Source organism: Trichosurus vulpecula, chromosome 5, assembly GCF_011100635.1.
Source record: "Trichosurus vulpecula isolate mTriVul1 chromosome 5, mTriVul1.pri, whole genome shotgun sequence".
NCBI classification, from domain to species: domain Eukaryota; kingdom Metazoa; phylum Chordata; class Mammalia; order Diprotodontia; family Phalangeridae; genus Trichosurus; species Trichosurus vulpecula.
In genome coordinates this window covers 82,723,120-82,742,719 of record NC_050577.1, presented here as the reverse complement: position 1 = coordinate 82,742,719, position 19,600 = coordinate 82,723,120, and the positions used below count along the sequence as shown (strand labels likewise).

At 39.3% G+C, this 19,600-nt stretch overlaps 1 protein-coding gene across 1 annotated transcript in view; it reads right to left on the bottom strand.

The window, feature by feature from the left end:
* The window catches only part of DIP2C (disco interacting protein 2 homolog C), a 592,611-nt gene that overhangs the window by 216,891 nt on the left and 356,120 nt on the right, over nt 1-19,600 (bottom strand). Inside the window, exons 5-6 of the mRNA XM_036759139.1 lie at nt 14,333-14,458; nt 10,798-11,007 (exon numbers count right to left, since the gene is read on the bottom strand). Coding sequence (XP_036615034.1) covers nt 10,798-11,007; nt 14,333-14,458 — 336 coding nt within the window. The remainder of the gene's footprint in view (nt 1-10,797; nt 11,008-14,332; nt 14,459-19,600) is intronic.

The following is a 19,600-nucleotide window of genomic DNA, read 5'->3' as shown; positions in this document are numbered from 1 at the left end:
ATATTGACTGCATCCCATCCCATGCGGTTCTCATTCATGTCTTCCAGAAATCCCCCATAGCTGACACTCTCGATGTATTCAATATACCACAGCCCTTCCTCTAGGCTTTTGAACACTTCATGAATAGGAGCACAGAAATCTGGTTCTACCTCTCTCACTCTTGCTAAAAGATCTACTCAACTTCTTTCTCCCACAGTACATTGCCTTGATATATTTCACACCAACTATTGTGTATGAATTGTCATTGATAATAGGCTGCTTTGGTCAGTTTAATCCAACACATGGTCCTCTATTTCCCTTGGGGTCATTACCAATTAGAAGGACACGAAGTTGTGAAAGGCCAAAAAACATCTGGGTGTGCCTCCTGAAAGTCTGAATAACTTACTGTGGGTGCAAAGAATGGACATGAAGATGCTTGGGTTACTGGAGAAGAGAGAAGAGAATTTAAATATTTTGCTTCAGATTTCAGGCACTCTGCGGGTCATTCGTCATCACTCCCATCACTGACACCTTGATGTAGTAGAAAAATGAGTCAGAAGATGTGGACTTTGCTATTTATTACCAACGTGACACCTTGAACAAATCACCTAGACTGTCTAGGCCTCAGTTTCTTTGTCTCTAAAATGAGGGTGTTGGATAAAATGCCTCTAAGTCCCCAGTTCTAAACCCTATCTCTTCCCTGTTGCTTTGCCACACAGGTTACATCTCTTCTATGACTACGAGCTTATTCTCCTAGCCAGCATCTTCTATGTGGCTCAGTATTGCATGAGCTCGGGGGGTAGGGGGTATGCTTCAGAAGTTAACACAATGGAAGCTAATATTTTAGGAACAAATTTTCAAATTGGTGCCTTCCAACAAAAGCAGCTGAAATGTGAGTCCACTGCGTTTGATTTTATTCAATCTTAATTGAGTGTTTGGATTAGGCTGTAGCTGAATCACTAGTGATATCTGATAAACCTCTGTGTTTGGTATCAGGCAAGCACCAAAATGCTTCCACCACAGAGCCAGGAAAAATAACGATGCTGGTACATCTGGAGATTGAAAAATGAGAACAGGGACAGCTGGGTGACTTCAAAGTGTTTTCCAAATTTATTTGTGTCATCTCCCCTTCCTTTCCCTTTCAATCTCTGTGCATATGCCATCGCTGGAAGATCACAAAACTCGGCAGCTGGCTTCTGTTAAGAAGGTCAGAGAAAGCTCTGTCCTACTTGCTTTGAGTATATCAGAGTTGCAAGAATTTTAAAAAGCTAAAAAAATCTGCAGGAAAGTTTTTGAAAGTACTTCCTTCAGGTGAGAGCTTTAATGAAGGTTGGTTGTCTTTCGATTGATTGGAAAAGGTCAAGGCAAGGTTGAGATTCTAAGGTCAATCAAAGAAGGCATCTCCATCCCAGGTGTGGGCTGACTAACTCAATAGCCTAACTCCAATGCCACAGCTCTCATCCAGATGAAAGGTCCATCTCACAACTGATAATCACATCAAGGCCCTTCAGATACAAGAACACTGGGCCTTGGAAATGGAAGGCCAGGATTTCAGTCTTTGGACTTTACCAGCAATTAGTTGTGCAGCTTTGGTCAAGCCACTCACTGTCTTGGAGTCTCAGTTTCCCATCTGCGAAACGGGTATAATCACACTTGCACTTTCTACTTCGAAAGTCAACTGTGTGAAAAGCCCTTTGTAAACTGCAAACAGTTTCAAAAATGGGACCAGTTGCCTCATTTTAGGGGACTTCAGGAGACTGTTGTGAGAAAAAACAAAAACGAAAAAACCTCTGAATTTGGAGTCAGAGGACCTAGCCCTTCCATTATTGATTGTGTGATCTTTCTTGGTCACCTAGGTAGGTCTCAGTTTCTTCACCTTTAAAATGGGTGAGTTACCTTCTGGGGTCCCTTCTAGCCCTAAATCTTGATCTGAAAATCTTTTCAAACCTGAGGACGTTCAGCAGAGACTCTATTACTCAAGCAGGGGACAGCTTCTGAAATCCAATTAGAGGGACTCCCCTTTTCAGGGGGAAAATGCAAAATGCTTTCTGGAAATAATTGTGTTCTGAACTAAAACCACAGCACAGGAGGGCTTACAAGTCAAAAAGGCAAGAAGATCTTGTTTCCAAACCTCCCTAATTATTTTTCAGGCTAAGGATGGCAGCCAAATTAAGAGAAGACAAGGGCTAGATTTGGTTTTCATGCAGAGGAGGCAATGCCCTTATAATTGATTAGCTGCCACTGAATTTAATGAAAAACACCCAAAGAAACCTCTGGCTGACTGACTTGAATTTCTGGAGTCTTCCATACATTAAGGCTGTCCCCAGACATATCGCCCCACTGTTAATTTTGCAGCCATCAGTCAACTAGGAAGAAGAGCAGAATTAGCCTACCTGAACAAGCTGCCCCTAGAGCAGAGGTCGCTATCAGCATCCCCGCCCCCAACACACACACACACACACACACACACACACACACACACACACACACACAAAACACACACACATATGCTAGTCCAAGGATGTCTGATGAGGGAGGGCAGAATGTAACTGGTCCCTGGCCTCTGTCACTTTTGAATGGGATGAGGAGACCCCTGCAGTCTGACATGTATTACTGCTTGGCTGAGCAATGGGGATGGGATGGAGAGCTGTCAAAAACCACTCTAGAATCTCTACGGATTTCCATTTGGGACTTCTACATTGCCTCTCCACTTCTATTCTAGACACATGGAATGTCTGGTTGCTCCAGCATGGAAGGCAAAGCAGAAAGGAAGAAGGTGTTCTGTTCAGGGCTAATGTGTATGTGTACATCCAGACTCATGCACCCAGTGCTTCACTCTCTCCCACCCACCAAAGTATACAAAAACATGGCATTTTTCTTTTAATTTTGCTCTTTACTAGAGATACTTGGTTCTATTTTCCAGTGAACACAGCAACTGGAATTGAATTCAGAGAATTTGGTTCTGATCTTGATTCTGCCACTCTCCTTTCTGGGCTCTCCATTTCCTCCCTGATAAAATGAGACGGTTAACTTCTAAGGTTTCTTCCAATTTTGATATTCTCTATATTTCATAACTAGATGGCGGAAATGATCTGCTTCCTTGTAGATTTGCATATGAATAGACAATAGACCAAAGAAGATATTGGAAAAAGGGGTTATATCTCCAGCTTTTGAAGAAGTCTCCTGGACTTAGAGCCTGAAGGGATTTTAGAAATCATCAGATTCAAAGCCTTTATTTCACAGATAAGGAAACTAAGGCTCAGAGTGATTAAGTGACTTGCCCAAAGCTGGAGCAATAACAAATAAGAAAGACTGTGTTTGAGCCCAGGGTCCCTGGCTTTACATAAAATGCTACTCCCTACACTGCCTCCTCTACCTTTCCTTAATCCAATACTCTTAGAGATGTAGGGCTACCTGAAACGATCTCCTTGCACTTCTGAGTCTGAACCCATTTTCTCTGAACATGCTTTAAAGATATTATGCAGAAGAATGGATAAATCGGTTGGCAGCTGTTATAATAGACCTTTTGTGCTTTTTAGACAGTGGCTGTCCAGATTTCCGTAGCCTCCCCATTTTGCCTATGAAAGGCTGTAATTAACCATTATCATCAAACTCCTAAAGATCAAAGATCCTACATCATGGTGATGGAGCAACTCTAAAATCTGTACTGTTTATGGGACTTTTAATAAAATTTCTATCTAAGAACAACTGAATCTGGTCTTAGTTATAAGCAGGAAGATTTCTGTTACATCAGCCTGCCTTTTCTCCTCCCTTTGAGGCTGATCCCAACCCCCAGGGAATGAGTGCTCAAAAGAAAGAATTCCCTAAACTTATTCATACTAAGATGTACATGACTAAATGTGACCAATTTTCTGTATTTTGATGGGTAAAATAAACTTCAACATGGTGGAGTGGAAACTGTCCTTGGTCCAGATTCAGATAATTGAGATTCAAATTCTACCCTCTAATATATACCATGTCTTTGAGAAAATCACTTTCCTAAGCCTTAGTTTTGTTCATCTTCAAAATAAAGGACATGGAATAAATGACCTTTTTGGTCCCTTCCAGGTCTAGATCTGTGAACCTACAATGACTATCTAATTGCTATTTCTCTCTCATTAGCAAACCACTTCCACCACCTCTGCCTCAGTCAGCCCAGGATATGCACATGTTGGTTGTATCAACACTACTTCATATAATCTCCTTTAGGGCCAGGAACTACACTCTAATTTACTTTGTCAAGGTCAAGGTACATTTCAGGGCAAACTTCCCTTAGAATAATTAAATTCATTTTCTTGGAAACCTTGATTTAGAGAAGCTTTTAATTCTCAAATATCAGGTCACTGTTCAAATCTACCTTGAAAATGATTAGACCTGACTAAAACAGGTTGTTTCCTCAGGTCTATACAATTTTAAAATGATACCGTTCCATGCTTCTTAAGATTGTTAGTGGTCCCTCAGCACATACAGGGAAAGAAAGTGATGTTTACGCAAATGCCAGTGGACATGTCTCTCCTTGGACTCAGGTTTATTACCAATTATGTAATATGATCCCAGGATTAGGTATAAATGTCTGTAGCTGAGGTGGCCTGCTGCCCACATGACTCAGCTTGCTTGGGTCATTTTGACCTTATGGACTTCAGAGTCAGACTGTGTGCTGCTCATGTGCATCCTTTGGTTCTATCCCAGACATCGTGCAGGACCATGCAGGTCTACAAAGAGTATTTTGGCCTGAGTTATAGAGTCAGGAAGACCTGAGTTCTAATTAAAACTCAGATACTAATTAATGCATGACCTCGGGCAAATCATTTATCCTCTGTCTACCTCTACTGTAAAATGAGGATAATGATAGCACCTACCTCCATGGGTTGTTGTGAGGATCAAATGAATTAAAGCATTTAACACAGTACCTGGCACATAGTAGGTGTTACATAAATGCTAGCCATGATGACACTGATGAAGATGCCAATGGGCCATATGGAAGAACTCCAATTTGCCAAAAGAATTCCTAGTCTCCTGAGCTAATTGCTTTTTGTCCATTTCTCTTAACATGCTTTCCCAATGGCATTTGTTTCATAACAATGAAGACTTTCCTGGCAAGGAAGGCCCAAGCCTCATGGGCTCATGCCACAGGGAATTTCTGGACAAAAGTCTGGTCCTCACACTGAGAGGGCAGAGGATACACGTAATATCTCTGCCAATATTGTTCAGCCATCCTCAACATGTATGTATTTGGCATTTTGAAAAACGTTTATATATGTTTGGAAGTATCAATAGAAAGATACCGAAGAATCCCCAACATTTAAGATGCTTACACATTAATGAATTAGATGATTTAACTATCACAACTGAAGCCATTCAAGCACTCTTAATAAATGTGCTGGTTAAGCAGAATCTAGAATCAAGACGTGCAATTGCTGGGTTCTCGCCTAATTATGCAATGAGGAGGAATGTATTCAGTATTCACTCTCTGCCTTGCACATGATCACCTTTTGATTTCTCATCTTTCTAGTGGGAACACAGATGCTAGAAATTTGAAGAGGATTTGTTTGTTGATACACACCCCAAGCACTGCGAGCAACATTAACATCAACCGAGTACTAAAATAGCTCAAGAAATTACAAATATTTCTTTGAATATCTTGCTAACGAGGAGGCTCCCAAAGACTTCTGACGGAAGCGAGTTTAGTCTGAGGGGAACATCTTCAGATCTTCACTCTAAACCCCATGGACAAGAGTGACTTTAAATCATTCATTTGCAGCCAGGAAGACCTGGGGTATGAGCACTATATTTGGCATATACTGATTCTGTGATCTTGATCAAATCACTTAACAGCCAGCATTTATGGCAAAAGGCAAAATTCCATTCTAAGTAACTGACTGTTTTTATTTTCTGTTTCATTTCATTCTTATTTCTACCTCTAGAAAGATGACCATAGCAGGAGCGACATCTGCCTTATAGACTAGGGTAGTTTTTCCTTAGAAGGTATTGAAAGAGTCCTTGAGACTAGATTGATTCAGGAAGCTAAGTCTAGGGCAGATGATTTAGCCTTCTAGAGGTATAAGAACAAATATGTACCCCAATTAGAGGCAGGAGTTGTTTTCCATTTGACACATTTGCCCAAATGTGTCAGATGTGGGATTTTGAACTCAGGTCCTTCTGGCTCCAAGGCCAGCTCATCATCTACCATGAAATGTTGCCATTCTATAGCAAAGTCAGCTTCCTTATATAAATTGTTAGATGGATAGGTGTCTCATTTCATTCCAATTCCTAAACAGAAGCAGCAGACTGATCTGAATGAGGTCTGACCTGTTTCTACATTTGCTAGGTCAGTAGTAAAATACTTTTTTCTTTCATTTTCCTTTTTCTGTGGTCTAACGTACCGTTACTGTTAATCAAGCTGGAAGAACAAGGGCTACTCACACCCCTAGTCCCATTCTGGATGGCACAGAAGCTTTGACTTGCTCCATTTCTAACCTGAACTGGATTGCCCTTCCTTGGGTGAGCTGATGCCCCAAGCGAACCATCAGCTTCAGCCATCCTGGTAGCTGGGACTCAAGGCATGTGCCACCATGCCTGGGTTGCTATTACTCTTCAGTACCATCTCTGATCATGATATTTTGTGTACTTTCGCTCCTGTGAGAGTTGGAAAACACTCTGGAATATATTGGATATGCCAAGGTACATTATCATGTATTTGATACTGCTGTCACTTTATGGATTCTCACGATACCTCAATATTTCACGATCCAAAGTTTCACCAGTATAGCTCCTTCCTAGGCAATGCAATTAAAACCCTTCTACAATCTGGTAAATGTCCCCTGAGGGATGGTTGTAATGCCATATCTAAAAATTAATCACCCTACAGACACCATGCTAGTCTGCTGGTCTGGACTTAACAAGGTTAAACATCAGACAACAGATGTATAATCCAGACTCAGAGAATTTATAGTTTTGTAAGTGCTACTCCAGCATGTACTCTGCTGACATTGCCTTGGTGAAGCCAGGGTCATCTTTAGTCTATGGTAAGGCATATGGTCCATTAGATTGTGAGTTCCTTGAGGACAGGGACTATCTTTTCCTTCTTGTATTCCCAGGGCTCAGTAAAGTGCTTAGTAATATAGTAGGGACTTAATAAATTTTTATTGGTTGACTGGTTCTCACCACAGGTGCCTAAAAAATAGCTTTGAGGCAGCTAGGTGGTTCAGTAGATAAGAGCACTGGGACTGGAATCAGGAAGATTTGAGTTTAAATTCTGTCTCACAAACTTATTACCTGTGTGACTCTGGGGAGTCATTTAATCTCTCTCAGATTCAGTTCCCACATCTGTAAAGTGCAAAGGTTGGACTTCAAGGCCTCTAAGGCCAGGGTTCTTAATCTGAGCTTTATGGACAGATTTCAGGGAATCTATAAACTTGGGTTGGTTAAAAAAAAAAACCCACTACATCTTTATTGTCAATAATCTATGGTTTCTTTTGTCATCCTATGTGTTTTATTTTATGCATTTAAAAACATTCTTCTGAGAAGAGGTTCCATAGGCTTCACCAAAGGTGGGGTCCATAAAAAAAAAAGAGTAAAGGACTCCAGCTCTCAGGTCTCTTCCAGCTTTTATTCTATGATTCTATGATCCTATGGTAAATGCACACAGGTAAGGGTCTGCCTCTTCACCAGCCCTTCAGGGTATGAATCTAATAAGCTGAAACACATTTTAGTTGCCTGGATTCTAGAGAATTCATTAAAAAGAGTACAATCACTACTGACTAGGTTTTTGCCTGGGTCTATTATTTGGGGGGCTGGGAATTCCCTGGTCACTGACCCTATTCTCTATCAGAAAGATGCAGTAACTCTGAACACAAATATGATATAATCACCTTTACCCTCTAGACATGTGGTAAATGTTTTCCTTGTCTTGTAGCCCTCTGCAGATACATCAGTGTTGGCAATATCAGTCTTAGATAATAAATTCTTCCATGTCCTGATCATGGGACTTTGTCCGCTCCCTGCCATGATGTGACATGTACATGGGACTCACTACAAGGCCTTGGATGATCATCAGCAGTCCCTCTGACCTCTCTTGAACGAAGGCTTCACAATGCTTCAACTGCTGATCTGGGTGGCTATTGTGATGTGCGGCCCGGTCTTTCAGCCCTGAGTGTGAATTGCTGTTACACTGCTAACTGCATGCACATGGCTGAACACTTAGGGAACGTGTCTATTTACAGAACTTCTTTGACTACTAATGCAAGAGAAACACTGGCAATATATGGCGATGTGACTGTCAGGGCTTCTAGGTATGTGTGCACTCAACCTCAGACCAGCTCCACCAATAAAAAGAAGCTAAGGAGACAGTGAAATGTTATGACTTCAGGCCAGGTCTTTGCTTCTAGCTCCAAACAAGTCTGATGAATTTTGATTGTTAAGGTACAATCTATGATGTTACGTAATTTCTAATATAAATAATTAGGCATCGGGGAGGGGACTCTGAAAGCAAGTCCAAGATTCTCAGATGTATTCTTTCCATGACAATGAGGTCTTGAGCATTCTCTTAACCTTCAGCTTTCTGCCCTTCATCCACCCTCAAACTTCCTCTTCCAACTCTAATTTTACAGTATTAATAATTCTCTACATTGCAATAATGCCTAAAATTAGGGAATAGATGTCAGTCCTGGGCTTCGCTTTGCATTACTTCCAAAAATAAAACACTCTGGTATTTTCTTATTAGCTGGCCTACTAGCAACTCTCAAGATAAGACCAAATGGTGCCATTTTCCTTACTAGTTTTTATCCTGTTTCAAGAAAAAAAAATTATTTCCATTCCCCTTTCCTCATCAAGTTGCATCATTTTCCCTTTTTTGCTTTCTTTCTAAAAATTCTACCCCTATTTACAGAAAACTCACAGATATCTAGGGACATTATTACTGTGCCAGATTAAAAATTACTGAAAATGTCACACACTCCAAAGCTATATTTAGGCCACATTGAGACTTGACGTATATGAGTAATGCAACCTTTCATAGTTTGGATAAATTTAATTCTCCACACTATAATTTCCTCCAACATTCCAAGATGTGAAGGCACTAAGGGTAACGGAATGCAATGATTAATCTGTTCATAAATTTGTTTCTCTCAGTAAGGTTCTAAGCACTTCCTTAAAAACAAATTTGAAGTAGAATACAAATGCTTTCAAGGTAGAGGAGGAAGAAAATTACTTATCTAATAGTTCAGGTGATGGATGAAAACATGCTGACAGGACACAGGATTCTGTGCAGGAATCCAATCTAAGAACTACAGCTATTTCATTCTCCTTCATTTGTGTTTTTGAGTTCCACTTGCAGACTAATGTGATTTCAAATATTAACTAGAGCTCACTTCACACAACTCATGTTTCTGAAATCTGATCTGTAAATTTAATTTTGGTATTACTAACACCTTGAAATTATAGAGCCATTAACGTTTTCAAAGAGTTTTCACAGCTCTTTTCTCATTTTCTTCTTGCAATGTGTCTGGAAAGGGGGTTGAACACGTCACAGGATGAGAGGTTTGGAGTTGGGAGGGAATGTAAAAGTGATCTGGCTGAGCCCCCTCATTTTATAGATGAAGGAACAGAGAGGTTAAGTGACTTTCACACAGAGAATTAGGTGGCAAAGCCAAGATCTGAACCAAGCATGCTTAACTGCAGATCTAATCATACCATGATGCTGAGCAGTATGAGAGAGTTTCATGAATAATTATGATACATGAGAAAAGGTGGCAAGTGCAAAGAAGAGGTTCAAGGAATGTATGATAGGGAACTTGGAGAAGGAAAAAAAAAATCACTTTTAGCTTGGTAAGGGTGGGAAGAAGGACTAGTGAAGAACAAGAGAAAATCCACATAAGGGAAAGCTGTGAACAAAGTTGGAGAAGCTGAGGGGTGCAGGGTGAACTCTCCTAAAACCTTAAGAGCAGTTCTATTAAAGGGATTTGCTTGAATTTATAATTATATTAATTTATATGTAATATAAATTCTATAAATATATAACTATCAAATAATAAAAAATGCACAGAATTTATATTATATATTAATTTTATAATACATATACACATAATATGAATTGTAGAGTTTATTATTAGACATGAATTTATAATTTATGCGAATAAAGCTTTCTCAACTATGGTACCCAGAGCTGTGTAAATACTACTAGAGCTGGAGTCATAAAACATCTAGGTTCCAATCCTGACTCTTGCTAGCCATAAAATAGGGGAAGTAATACTTGCACCACCTTCCCTTATAGGGGTGTTGTATTGTAAGTGTTCGGAAGCCAAAAAACATTATATATAAAGGTGAGCTATCATTATAAAGCAGAAAGCTGACTGAGGTAGAACCCGAGGCTTCTTTTTCATGCAACACACCTCAAATTTATCACAACTATACTTCCTTATATTTTGTAATGTGGTTAAAGTTTCGTTTGGAAGAAAGTTTCAAAATATAAGAAAAGTGGAAAATGATAAAAATAGTTGCCCTCTACTGAATGAGGCTCTTTTTTTCTTTTAATGATTAAAAAAGGTGCTAGTGATTTAGATCTAGGGGGATCTCTGGTGGTAGGGACTACAATTCCAGAGATAGCTGAAAGAAGTCCATGCCTTTAACTTCCCACACCAATGGCAACCTGGAGTCAAGACAGGATAGGGCCCTGAACTTTTCTCTGTGGTGCAGACACGAGAGATATGTTAAAATTAGAGCCAGAGATGTGAGGAATAAAACAAAAAGGAGACAGACCCATCAGTCCCTTGGAGAGCAGGGGCTATTGAAAGCTCAAAGTATCCCCTAACCCCTCCTTACCTATGTGCGTCTGAGCCATGACATCAGCCAGCCTGTGTGCAGCCCCACTGCCTCCACTTTGCGTGGAAGAGGAGGACGTGGTAGAGGTTGTTGAGCCATGGATCGCTTGGCTGATCCAGTGTTCCATGTTGATGCTGCCCTGGCTGGAGGTGGGGGTTCCCTGGGAGTCACCCTGTACGGAGCCTTCATCCTCCGAACCAGAAGAGGTGTCTACACAGAAATAGACAAGGTTAGTAAGTGACTAGGACTAGACATTTCTCATCGATGAGAGCCCATATGCACACTACTCAAATGTCTTTTCTCTGGGCCAGGCTTTTCCCCCCCAAATAGGTGACAGATAATACTAATTCTTTCCCTCTGAGATGACTTCCAATTTGTCCCATATGTAGTCATTTGCCTGTTTCCCCGTTAGACTGTGAACTCCTTGAGGGCAGAGAGCAAGTTTTGCCTTTTCTTTGACTCCCCAGTGCTTAGCATAGTCCTCAGAACTTAGGAAGAATGTCATAAATGCTTGCTGACATGGCTTGACAGTACTTTATAATGAGCACCTCTTGGTATTTCAGTAACAAACTCTCCTTGGGAAATCTACCTTTCCTCTATATACTTCTTCTACTTAATGGAATGGTATTACCCAGACATTCCAGTGTACTCACTTAATCAAAAAAAAAAAAAAAAGGATTAAGTCCTGACTCTAGGTCAGCCACTAGGCAAGGTACAAAGAAGGGTCTCAAGAAGCTAACATTCTCACAGCTCTCAATACCATGCTTTGTACTCCTAGGGTATTCTCAGAAACCAGTTCTTGACTAACCAGTTGATTCTAACTCTGCCAGTCCAGCAAGAAAATATAAATACTCTCTACTTAAGCCAAAATCCAGATTTAAGTTTCATATAGGATTCCAGAAGACAGGCACAGCAATGGATGCCATGAAGGTGTACCACTTTAACTGTGAATTAGCAGTCCCTAGTTTGTGCCTCCTATAGAGCCGAAAATAAAAATGACAGACATTTGGCCACATCTGGTAGGAATGTCAAGACGTCAGGATTTCCCTTCAAATTCAGCATCCTATTTATTGTTGAGTGAGTCACCTGGGGAACAGGGAATTGAAAAAAAACTGTGGAAAACTATATACTGCTTAGTGGAACATCAATGTACACACTGCTAATGATTACCAAGGCACTAAAAAGCAGATGTGATCCAGTTATAAGCAATAGTGATTCTATTCCTTTTATTGTAAGTTATAAAGGAAAAAGGCATTATTAATTGTGTTGATTATGATTATAATAACTTTGTAGCTTGGGAAGGATTGTGAGTTGCTCATTAAAAAAAAAAACGCACAACATAAATTGTAGCTCCTGTAAATTATTTTTATGTGCCAAGCTGACCTAAGACAGAGTTAAAGGAATCCTTCCCCAAGGAGACAAATGGTAATTCTTAGTAAGTTGAGCAATAACAGTCCTGGGTTGATAATACCCAGAAAAGGAGACAGTGGTACAGGAGCCATTCATTCCAAGCAGAGACTCACATGCTGGGTTTATTCTGTAGTGAGCAAAGTTCTAAAGGTCACCAAGATCCCAGGAAAGAAAATAATGCAAACAAGGGGAGGCTGGATTATGCCTTAGCAGATGTGGTTATAAAATGCTCAGAGCAGTACTGAACACAAAAGAGAGCCCTCAATAAAATTTCTGGATAAGCATGATGTTGATCATGACATGTATGGTTTTTCAAAGCCATCCCATGTGAAATCACCACCATGACTCCTGCGTGACTGCCGGATGACAAGAAGAAATGTTTGTTGGTTTGGATTGGATCAGATGGGATGACAATTTGTGAAATTATTCATGCAGAGTGCATGGAAATGCTATGCAAATAATCAAATGCAAATGTTACAGCCAAAATAAGACTCCCGCCAATGAGCCTGTATGTTTCTCAAAGAAAGCTAAAAATACAAGGATTTTACCTTTTGTCATGATGATTTATAGGTGTTTGTGTTTATGCATGTGCACGTACATATGCATATATATGATACATTTCTTTATGAAATGTATATACGTATGTAAATGAGTGATATAAATACAAGGGCAGTCAAAAGTAAAGTAACTACATATTGCTTGTTACATTTTGATGTAGTTTATGGTTTCCTATAAAAAATGTTTATAGGAAAGGCCCATGTCTCCAAAGATTACTTGGGCTTTTAACTATTTCCCATTTTTTTCCAGTTCTAATCTGTTTTATCCCTGCAAGACACTTCTGTCATCTAACAATGAAAAGAACAAAAATAACGATGAGTTTTCCTTGCATTATATATTTGGAAAAACATGGAAAATAAATTTCATTATAAAATTAAGTATAGTAATTAAACTTCACCATATGCTAAAATAACATGTTTATAAATAGGCAGAATATTTGCTGTTTAAATACATAAAAGACAAAGAGAAATAATAGAAAATCATGTCCTTAAAAGAAAGGACCATTTGGAGGCTCACACAAAAACCATGAATACAGATGGAGGTACCTTGTAAATTTTCAATATAATGAGCTCTGTTGCCTTATTTTTTTAGGCTGTCTCAGTTCAGTCACTTGGGAGTTGGATGAGGACAGGTCAAGTTACAAATCTGAACACAATGTTGGTTTTTACTGGATTCTATGCCATCTTTTCTCCATACACACAAAACCTCAGAGCTAAACTATAAACTATGGAAGCTGAGAGTTCAGAACTCAGTAACAACGACTGACTTTGATTTGCATGTAATGTTGCTATTTCGCTGTCCTTGTAGCTCCTTATAATTCTTCCATCAAAAAAAAAAAAAGAGGAGGACCCTGTATACTCTTACACACAAGCAAGGCAGATCTGCGTCTACAAGCAAGAGCTAAGGCAATGACTTGGGGAGGAGGAAAGAAGCACAAAGTAGGAAGTATCACACACACACAGACATGCATACATATGCATGCATACATATATACCTACATACATATATATGTTCACACACGCACACACACACACACACACACACTCATTGGAGAGGTTTGAAAGTGCATCCAGGTCACAGTTTGGCGGCTTCAATCAATCCACTCAAAACAAAACAGCAATTATTAAGCGCTTACAATGTTCTAGGCCCCTCATTAAGCACTATCGACAAAAAGACAAAAGTGAATCTGTCTGCTTTCAAGGATTTCATGTTCTAATACATCAAACAAGATAATATCTCTAAAGTGCTTAGCACAGTGCTGGGAACAGAGAAGATGCTTCTTAAATATTTGTCCCTTGAGATGTAATGAAGGCTTTTTACTAAGGATATAAAGATTGGCCATCCTGCAAGGAGGTGAGTTTCAAGTGAGCTTTAGAGTCCAGTTTATAATCTGTACTGTGTTTCTTGATAAACACTGCAAAACTCAAAATTACAATACAACAATTTGGAAAATGAAAGAAATCCTGGGTGAGGAACCCAAAATCAATTATTTTCTCACCATGTGCTCATACAGGTACACACACATTCTCCTGAATAGGAAAGACAATGGATGAGTGCATTTACTTACCTGGAGGTGTGTAGGCATCCATCGAGGTCTGCACAACCAGAGAACGGCGTTTGGAAGGCATTGGCACTGCCATTTTCCTTTCTTTGTGTTTAGCCAGGGCCGCTTGAACAGCTTCTGTATGCACATCTGGAATGATAAGAAGATATTTGATTATTTTATTATGTAGCCTGTGGATTCTCCAGGCTCCTGGCTTTGCCCCCTTTTTTTCTTGGACCCTTTGGCGGCTTCATTGCCCATTCAGCACCAAAAGATGGGTTGGGAAGGAAAACGGGGAGCAAAGCTTACTTTAGTCACTTTTTCTACTTGCTGAAAGTTCCATTAAAAAGCAGACAAAATTTTTAGTTTTGATTCATTTAGAGACTTAATTTACCCAAGGTATTTTGAACTATTATTACTAACTGAAAGATGACTATATTGTAAATTGCTCAATATTGCCTTTATTTGGATAAATAAATCTTCCTCTTGAATTCTCTCCCCATAGGCCTCATTTTCTAGGCCTCTGGACCAATTTGTTTGCCTAACATGACAGACAGCAAGGTCTTCTCTAGTCAGGAAGATCTAAGTCCAAATCTGATTTCAGACACTTAACAGCTGTGTGACCTTGGGCAAATCGCTTAACCTCTGTTTACTTCAGTTTCCTCAACTGTAAAATGGAGAGGATAACAGCACCCACTTCACAGAGGTGTTATGAGGATCAAATGAAATGATATTTATAAAGCATTTAACACACTACCTGTATATAATATACACACTACCTACTATATAATATACATGTCTATATAAATACTTATTTAATATATAAATATTAATTATATACTACATTATTATATATTATTGTTTGATATATTATATAATTAATATAATAATATATGAACACTTATCCTCTCCCCTTCACCCTTGTGATTTTTCCATTACATTTTTCTAGGGATACTGTCTAGTGTGTAAATCAACATTTAGTTCTTTCTTAAAGCCTTTAGTCCAGGAATAAACTATTTTAGCCTTCAAAAATCTCCAATTCGATTCAACTCAATAAATCTTTATTGAATGCAGAAAACAGTGTTAAAAAAAACAGTTCCTGCCCTTATAAAGCTTAGAGTCTAGCACTGAAATCTTTATAATACATAGCTATAATACACAATAGAGTTCACACTAAGTACATGAGATAGGGGTATTAACAGAGAGAGCGCCAGGTCCAAAGTGCGACAGGGTGGAGAAGCAACATAATAAGATGCAATCCCTGTTCTTAAGAAGCTTATAGTATAGTAAGAAGATGAGACATGAACATAAATAATTAAGATACAAGCTCAAATATTATTAAGTATATATTAGAGGTCAGTAGCCTGTGAAATTTGAAGAAGGACAGATTGTATCTGGCTGGGTAGATCACTCATAGAGGAAGTAGCATCTGAATTGGTTTTTGAAGAGTCAAGAATGGGAGTGGGGTCCTGTGTTTGTTGATACTCTCCCCAGAATGGGCACAAGGAACAGACTACACAAAGTCACAAGGGCAAAATAGTGCAGAGTGGTTAAACAGGATAATAGGTAATCTGGGCCCACTTTGGCTATAGCATAAAATGTCCAAAAGGAAGCACCATAAAACGTGGTTTGAAAGGGGAGGTTGGAGCACTGCCAGGGAGGGGCTCAACCATCAAAGCGAATAGTCTATATTGTATTCAGCAGACAAAGAAGTACACTGAAGGTTTTATAGCAGAAAGGTAATATATTCATGCCTAGGTATTAGAGAGATTAATTCAGGTACTTTATAGAGGGTGAAGTAGAAAGGGAAGAGACTTGAGACACAGAGACAAAAGAAGCAACAGGAGGTGATTACAGACCTAAACTATGGTGGCAGGAATGGAAGGTATAAGAGATACTCTAAGGCAAAAGGACTGGCACTTGGCAGCATAAGACCTTTCAAAAAGAGATATTCAATAAATTCAATAACAAAAAATATTTACATGCAAACTACAGGCGAAGCAGTGTATTAAGTTGTACAATCTTGCTGAATAAGTGGTTTTGACAAATGGCACCCCATTTGATTTCTCTACACTTAAAGAAGCTTCATCGGTGAGGAAGGAGGTTGGCTTTCTCTTTTACATATTTCCTTTCTAATGAAAGCCAGGTAAAAAAGCATTATAAACCTAGAACCTGGAATTATTAGGGTAGCTTTTGTAATTATCTTGTTAATGCAGATCAATGATGAATTAATGACAGCTGCTCGGAGAAAATTAATACGTGAACTGTTATTAGGAAGTGAGAATGCTACTATATTCCTGACAAAGAGTGGGGAAAGACTTCAAATCTACATTTTACCATGCTTTGCAAGAGAGAAATTACTTAAAATAATTGGAGGCCTGAAGCATGAACTCAAGGGCTGAAGTCTTTATTGTGTTTCATTTGTACGCGTGTGGCAATCGTAACACTTGAAGCAGTTGATATAATTGCAGAAGTTACATGCTGACTTTCATTATGGCTGTGCATTTCAGATATTTTTAACACTAATTTTTTCAATTTAGGGTTGGACTTTGGAGACATATTTTAATGAATGTTCAAACGTTCAGCTGTTCCAGTTTCTTTAGCATTAACTAAGCACCACCCACCCCCACTTTCCTACTACTTCCCCACCCCCGGCCTCCATGATTAAAAGATGGTGGAATCATATCACAACCACATAACTTACTGATCTAATGAAATTGTGAGGCATCGACATGCTACAAAATGAAGACAAGGAATCCAGAAGATAAAGGAAAGGAGGAGATAATGTGAGAGGGGAGGGAGGGGAGAAAGAGAGAGCGAGAGAGGGAGAAAGGAAGAGGGGGGAAGGGAGGGAGACAGAGAGAGAAGGAGGGAGGAAAGGAGAGAGGGGGAGGGAGGGAGAGAGGGGGACGGAGGCAGGGAGAGAAAGAGAGAGAAGGAGAGAAGGAGAGAGGGAGAGAGAGAGAGAGCTCAGAACAACAGGAATGGAGAGAGAAAGAAAGGGAAAGGAAAGACTAAACAACACTGAAAGTTTGCATGCTTTCTTCTAAGAAAATTCCTTTTGGATACTGAAAAGGTTCCTTGTTCAAGGTTCAAAAAAGACTCAAAAAGGCTTAACATTTTGGTACTTGTCCAAACTCTTTAACTTTGTGTAAAAAGTTACACAAAGGGCCCTCATACAGTGTTTTCCTTCATTTGACAAATAATTTTTCATGAAGTTCCTGAGAACTGGGTATATTCAGGCATTTACACTAGAGAGAATGTCAACCAGCCGGTCCATGACTGAAGGGCTGGGAAGTTATTAAGATTTTCTTGTGAATTTTTTTTCAGTTGGAAATCTTGAGAACATTTTCCCCAGGGTGACATTGTGGTACCTCTAGCCAGGAGCAAAATGGGTCATAGTAAAGGGCAAGGTCTGTGGGAATGGGAAATCCATAACTGTAACAGAATGAAAACTTGAGTCTTATTTGTGTCAACTTCCATGACAGTTAAAATATCAACTCTATATTTTATTTAGCTTCTACTTTTTTCTGTTCCAAGAAAACATACCAACAGAAAGAAATATCCATTTCAATGCAGAACACTTCTAATAGATTATAGAGGATTGCCCTACAATTTATAGTCTTTTTATGTTTGGATATCTTATACAGACAAATTATACCTGGCCCAATTTGATGCAAGCTGATTCAGAGGGGCTGCCCTTTTCCCTACTGTATCAGTCTTCTAATTGATGTATATAATGGTACTGATAAGAAGGTTAAACATAAATATCATAATTAGGTTGAATTTCTTCCTTTCTTTCTCTCTTTCTTTCTTTCTCCTTTTCACACAGTTCTGTGTGCTGTATGTACTGCCTCCACCCTGACCCAGTCATGTGTTACTGGCAGCGAAAGCAATATAACACATCCCATACGCATGTGAGCAACCACAAACACTCAGTCACTTATTTTGTTCGCTGTTGCCTCTGACTCATGCTACAGAATCCCAAAATCAAATCAGACTTGCTAAAGATTCTGAAAACAAACCTCTTGCTTGTGATCATTTTGGGATTGGGGAGGTAGGGGAAGGGATATTTAGATGACTGGTCTTGAACTAGTGAAATTCTCACAATTCTAAATTCTACAAAGCAATTGGTATTTAGATATCACACAAAAGGTATGGCAAAATTTTCTCTTAAGTGATGCAACGGCAAAAAACACTAATAAAATGCATTAAAATCTTACTCTGGAGATTCTATGCAGTGGTACTAACCTTTGGCTCTCAAAGACAATGGCCACAGAATGCCAGATTTAGTGGGTTCCCATATAAAGCTAGAAAATCTTTTAGCAAGTGTGCAGTGATGTCTGCAGCCAAAGGACCAGACAAGATTTGTTAAGAGATGGTCATTACCAGATCAGCCCTTAAAGGGTCATGAATTTTTTTGACTACACTGTTCCTTGAAGACCATCCACTCAACTGCACAGGTGTTGCAAGCTACATCAGTGCAGAGAGGGCCCATATGGGCCAAATCACCAAATCATTAAGTACAAATAATTGTGACACTAGTGACTCCATTACTCAAGTAATGAGGCGAATTCACATGGTTTAACAGAATGTTAGAGTAAATTGATAGGCTCAAGGTTGGGGGTAATCACTGAGCTGATGCTACTTAACATCGCTTTTCATGAGTTGTGTTTTCATCAGTATGAGGAACTTCAGGGGGGAATTTCACAACATCTGTGATTTAATAGGTAAGTCCTAGAGAGTGACCTCAAAACGCAAAAGTTAAATGACTTCCCCAACATTAAACTGTTCCTGTCAGCATCAGAATTTGAACTCAGGTCTTATATAATGCAAGCCAGGATATAATCCACTATGCTACACTGCCTCTAACACTTCACAGCTAGGACTGGGGGAAGAGCTAGCAACAATCTTTTCTTTCCCCACTCCACGTGGAGCCATGTAGTAGAACATTTGGGGCAGGACTGGAAAACCGTCCAAGACAGATGTTAGCCAAAGCTATGTCCTAAGCCAGTACCATTCCATCAAATCTAGTCTGTTATACAGTCATATAGACACCTAAAAGTCTGTCTCAAGCCCAGTTCCAAGAAGATATTTTCAACACAAATCTCAAGAAGATTACTGTGCCATGTTTCACTAAAAGCCAGCAGCTAAGGTTCAGATTCATTTAACACTTTCAAAAAAATTTTGAGTGTCTTAAGTTATGGGTTTCAATGTCCAGAACGATAAATTTGGCACCCCTCATGATACAGCACTGGAATCAAAATCCAGGGCTGGCAAGATGATTCATAT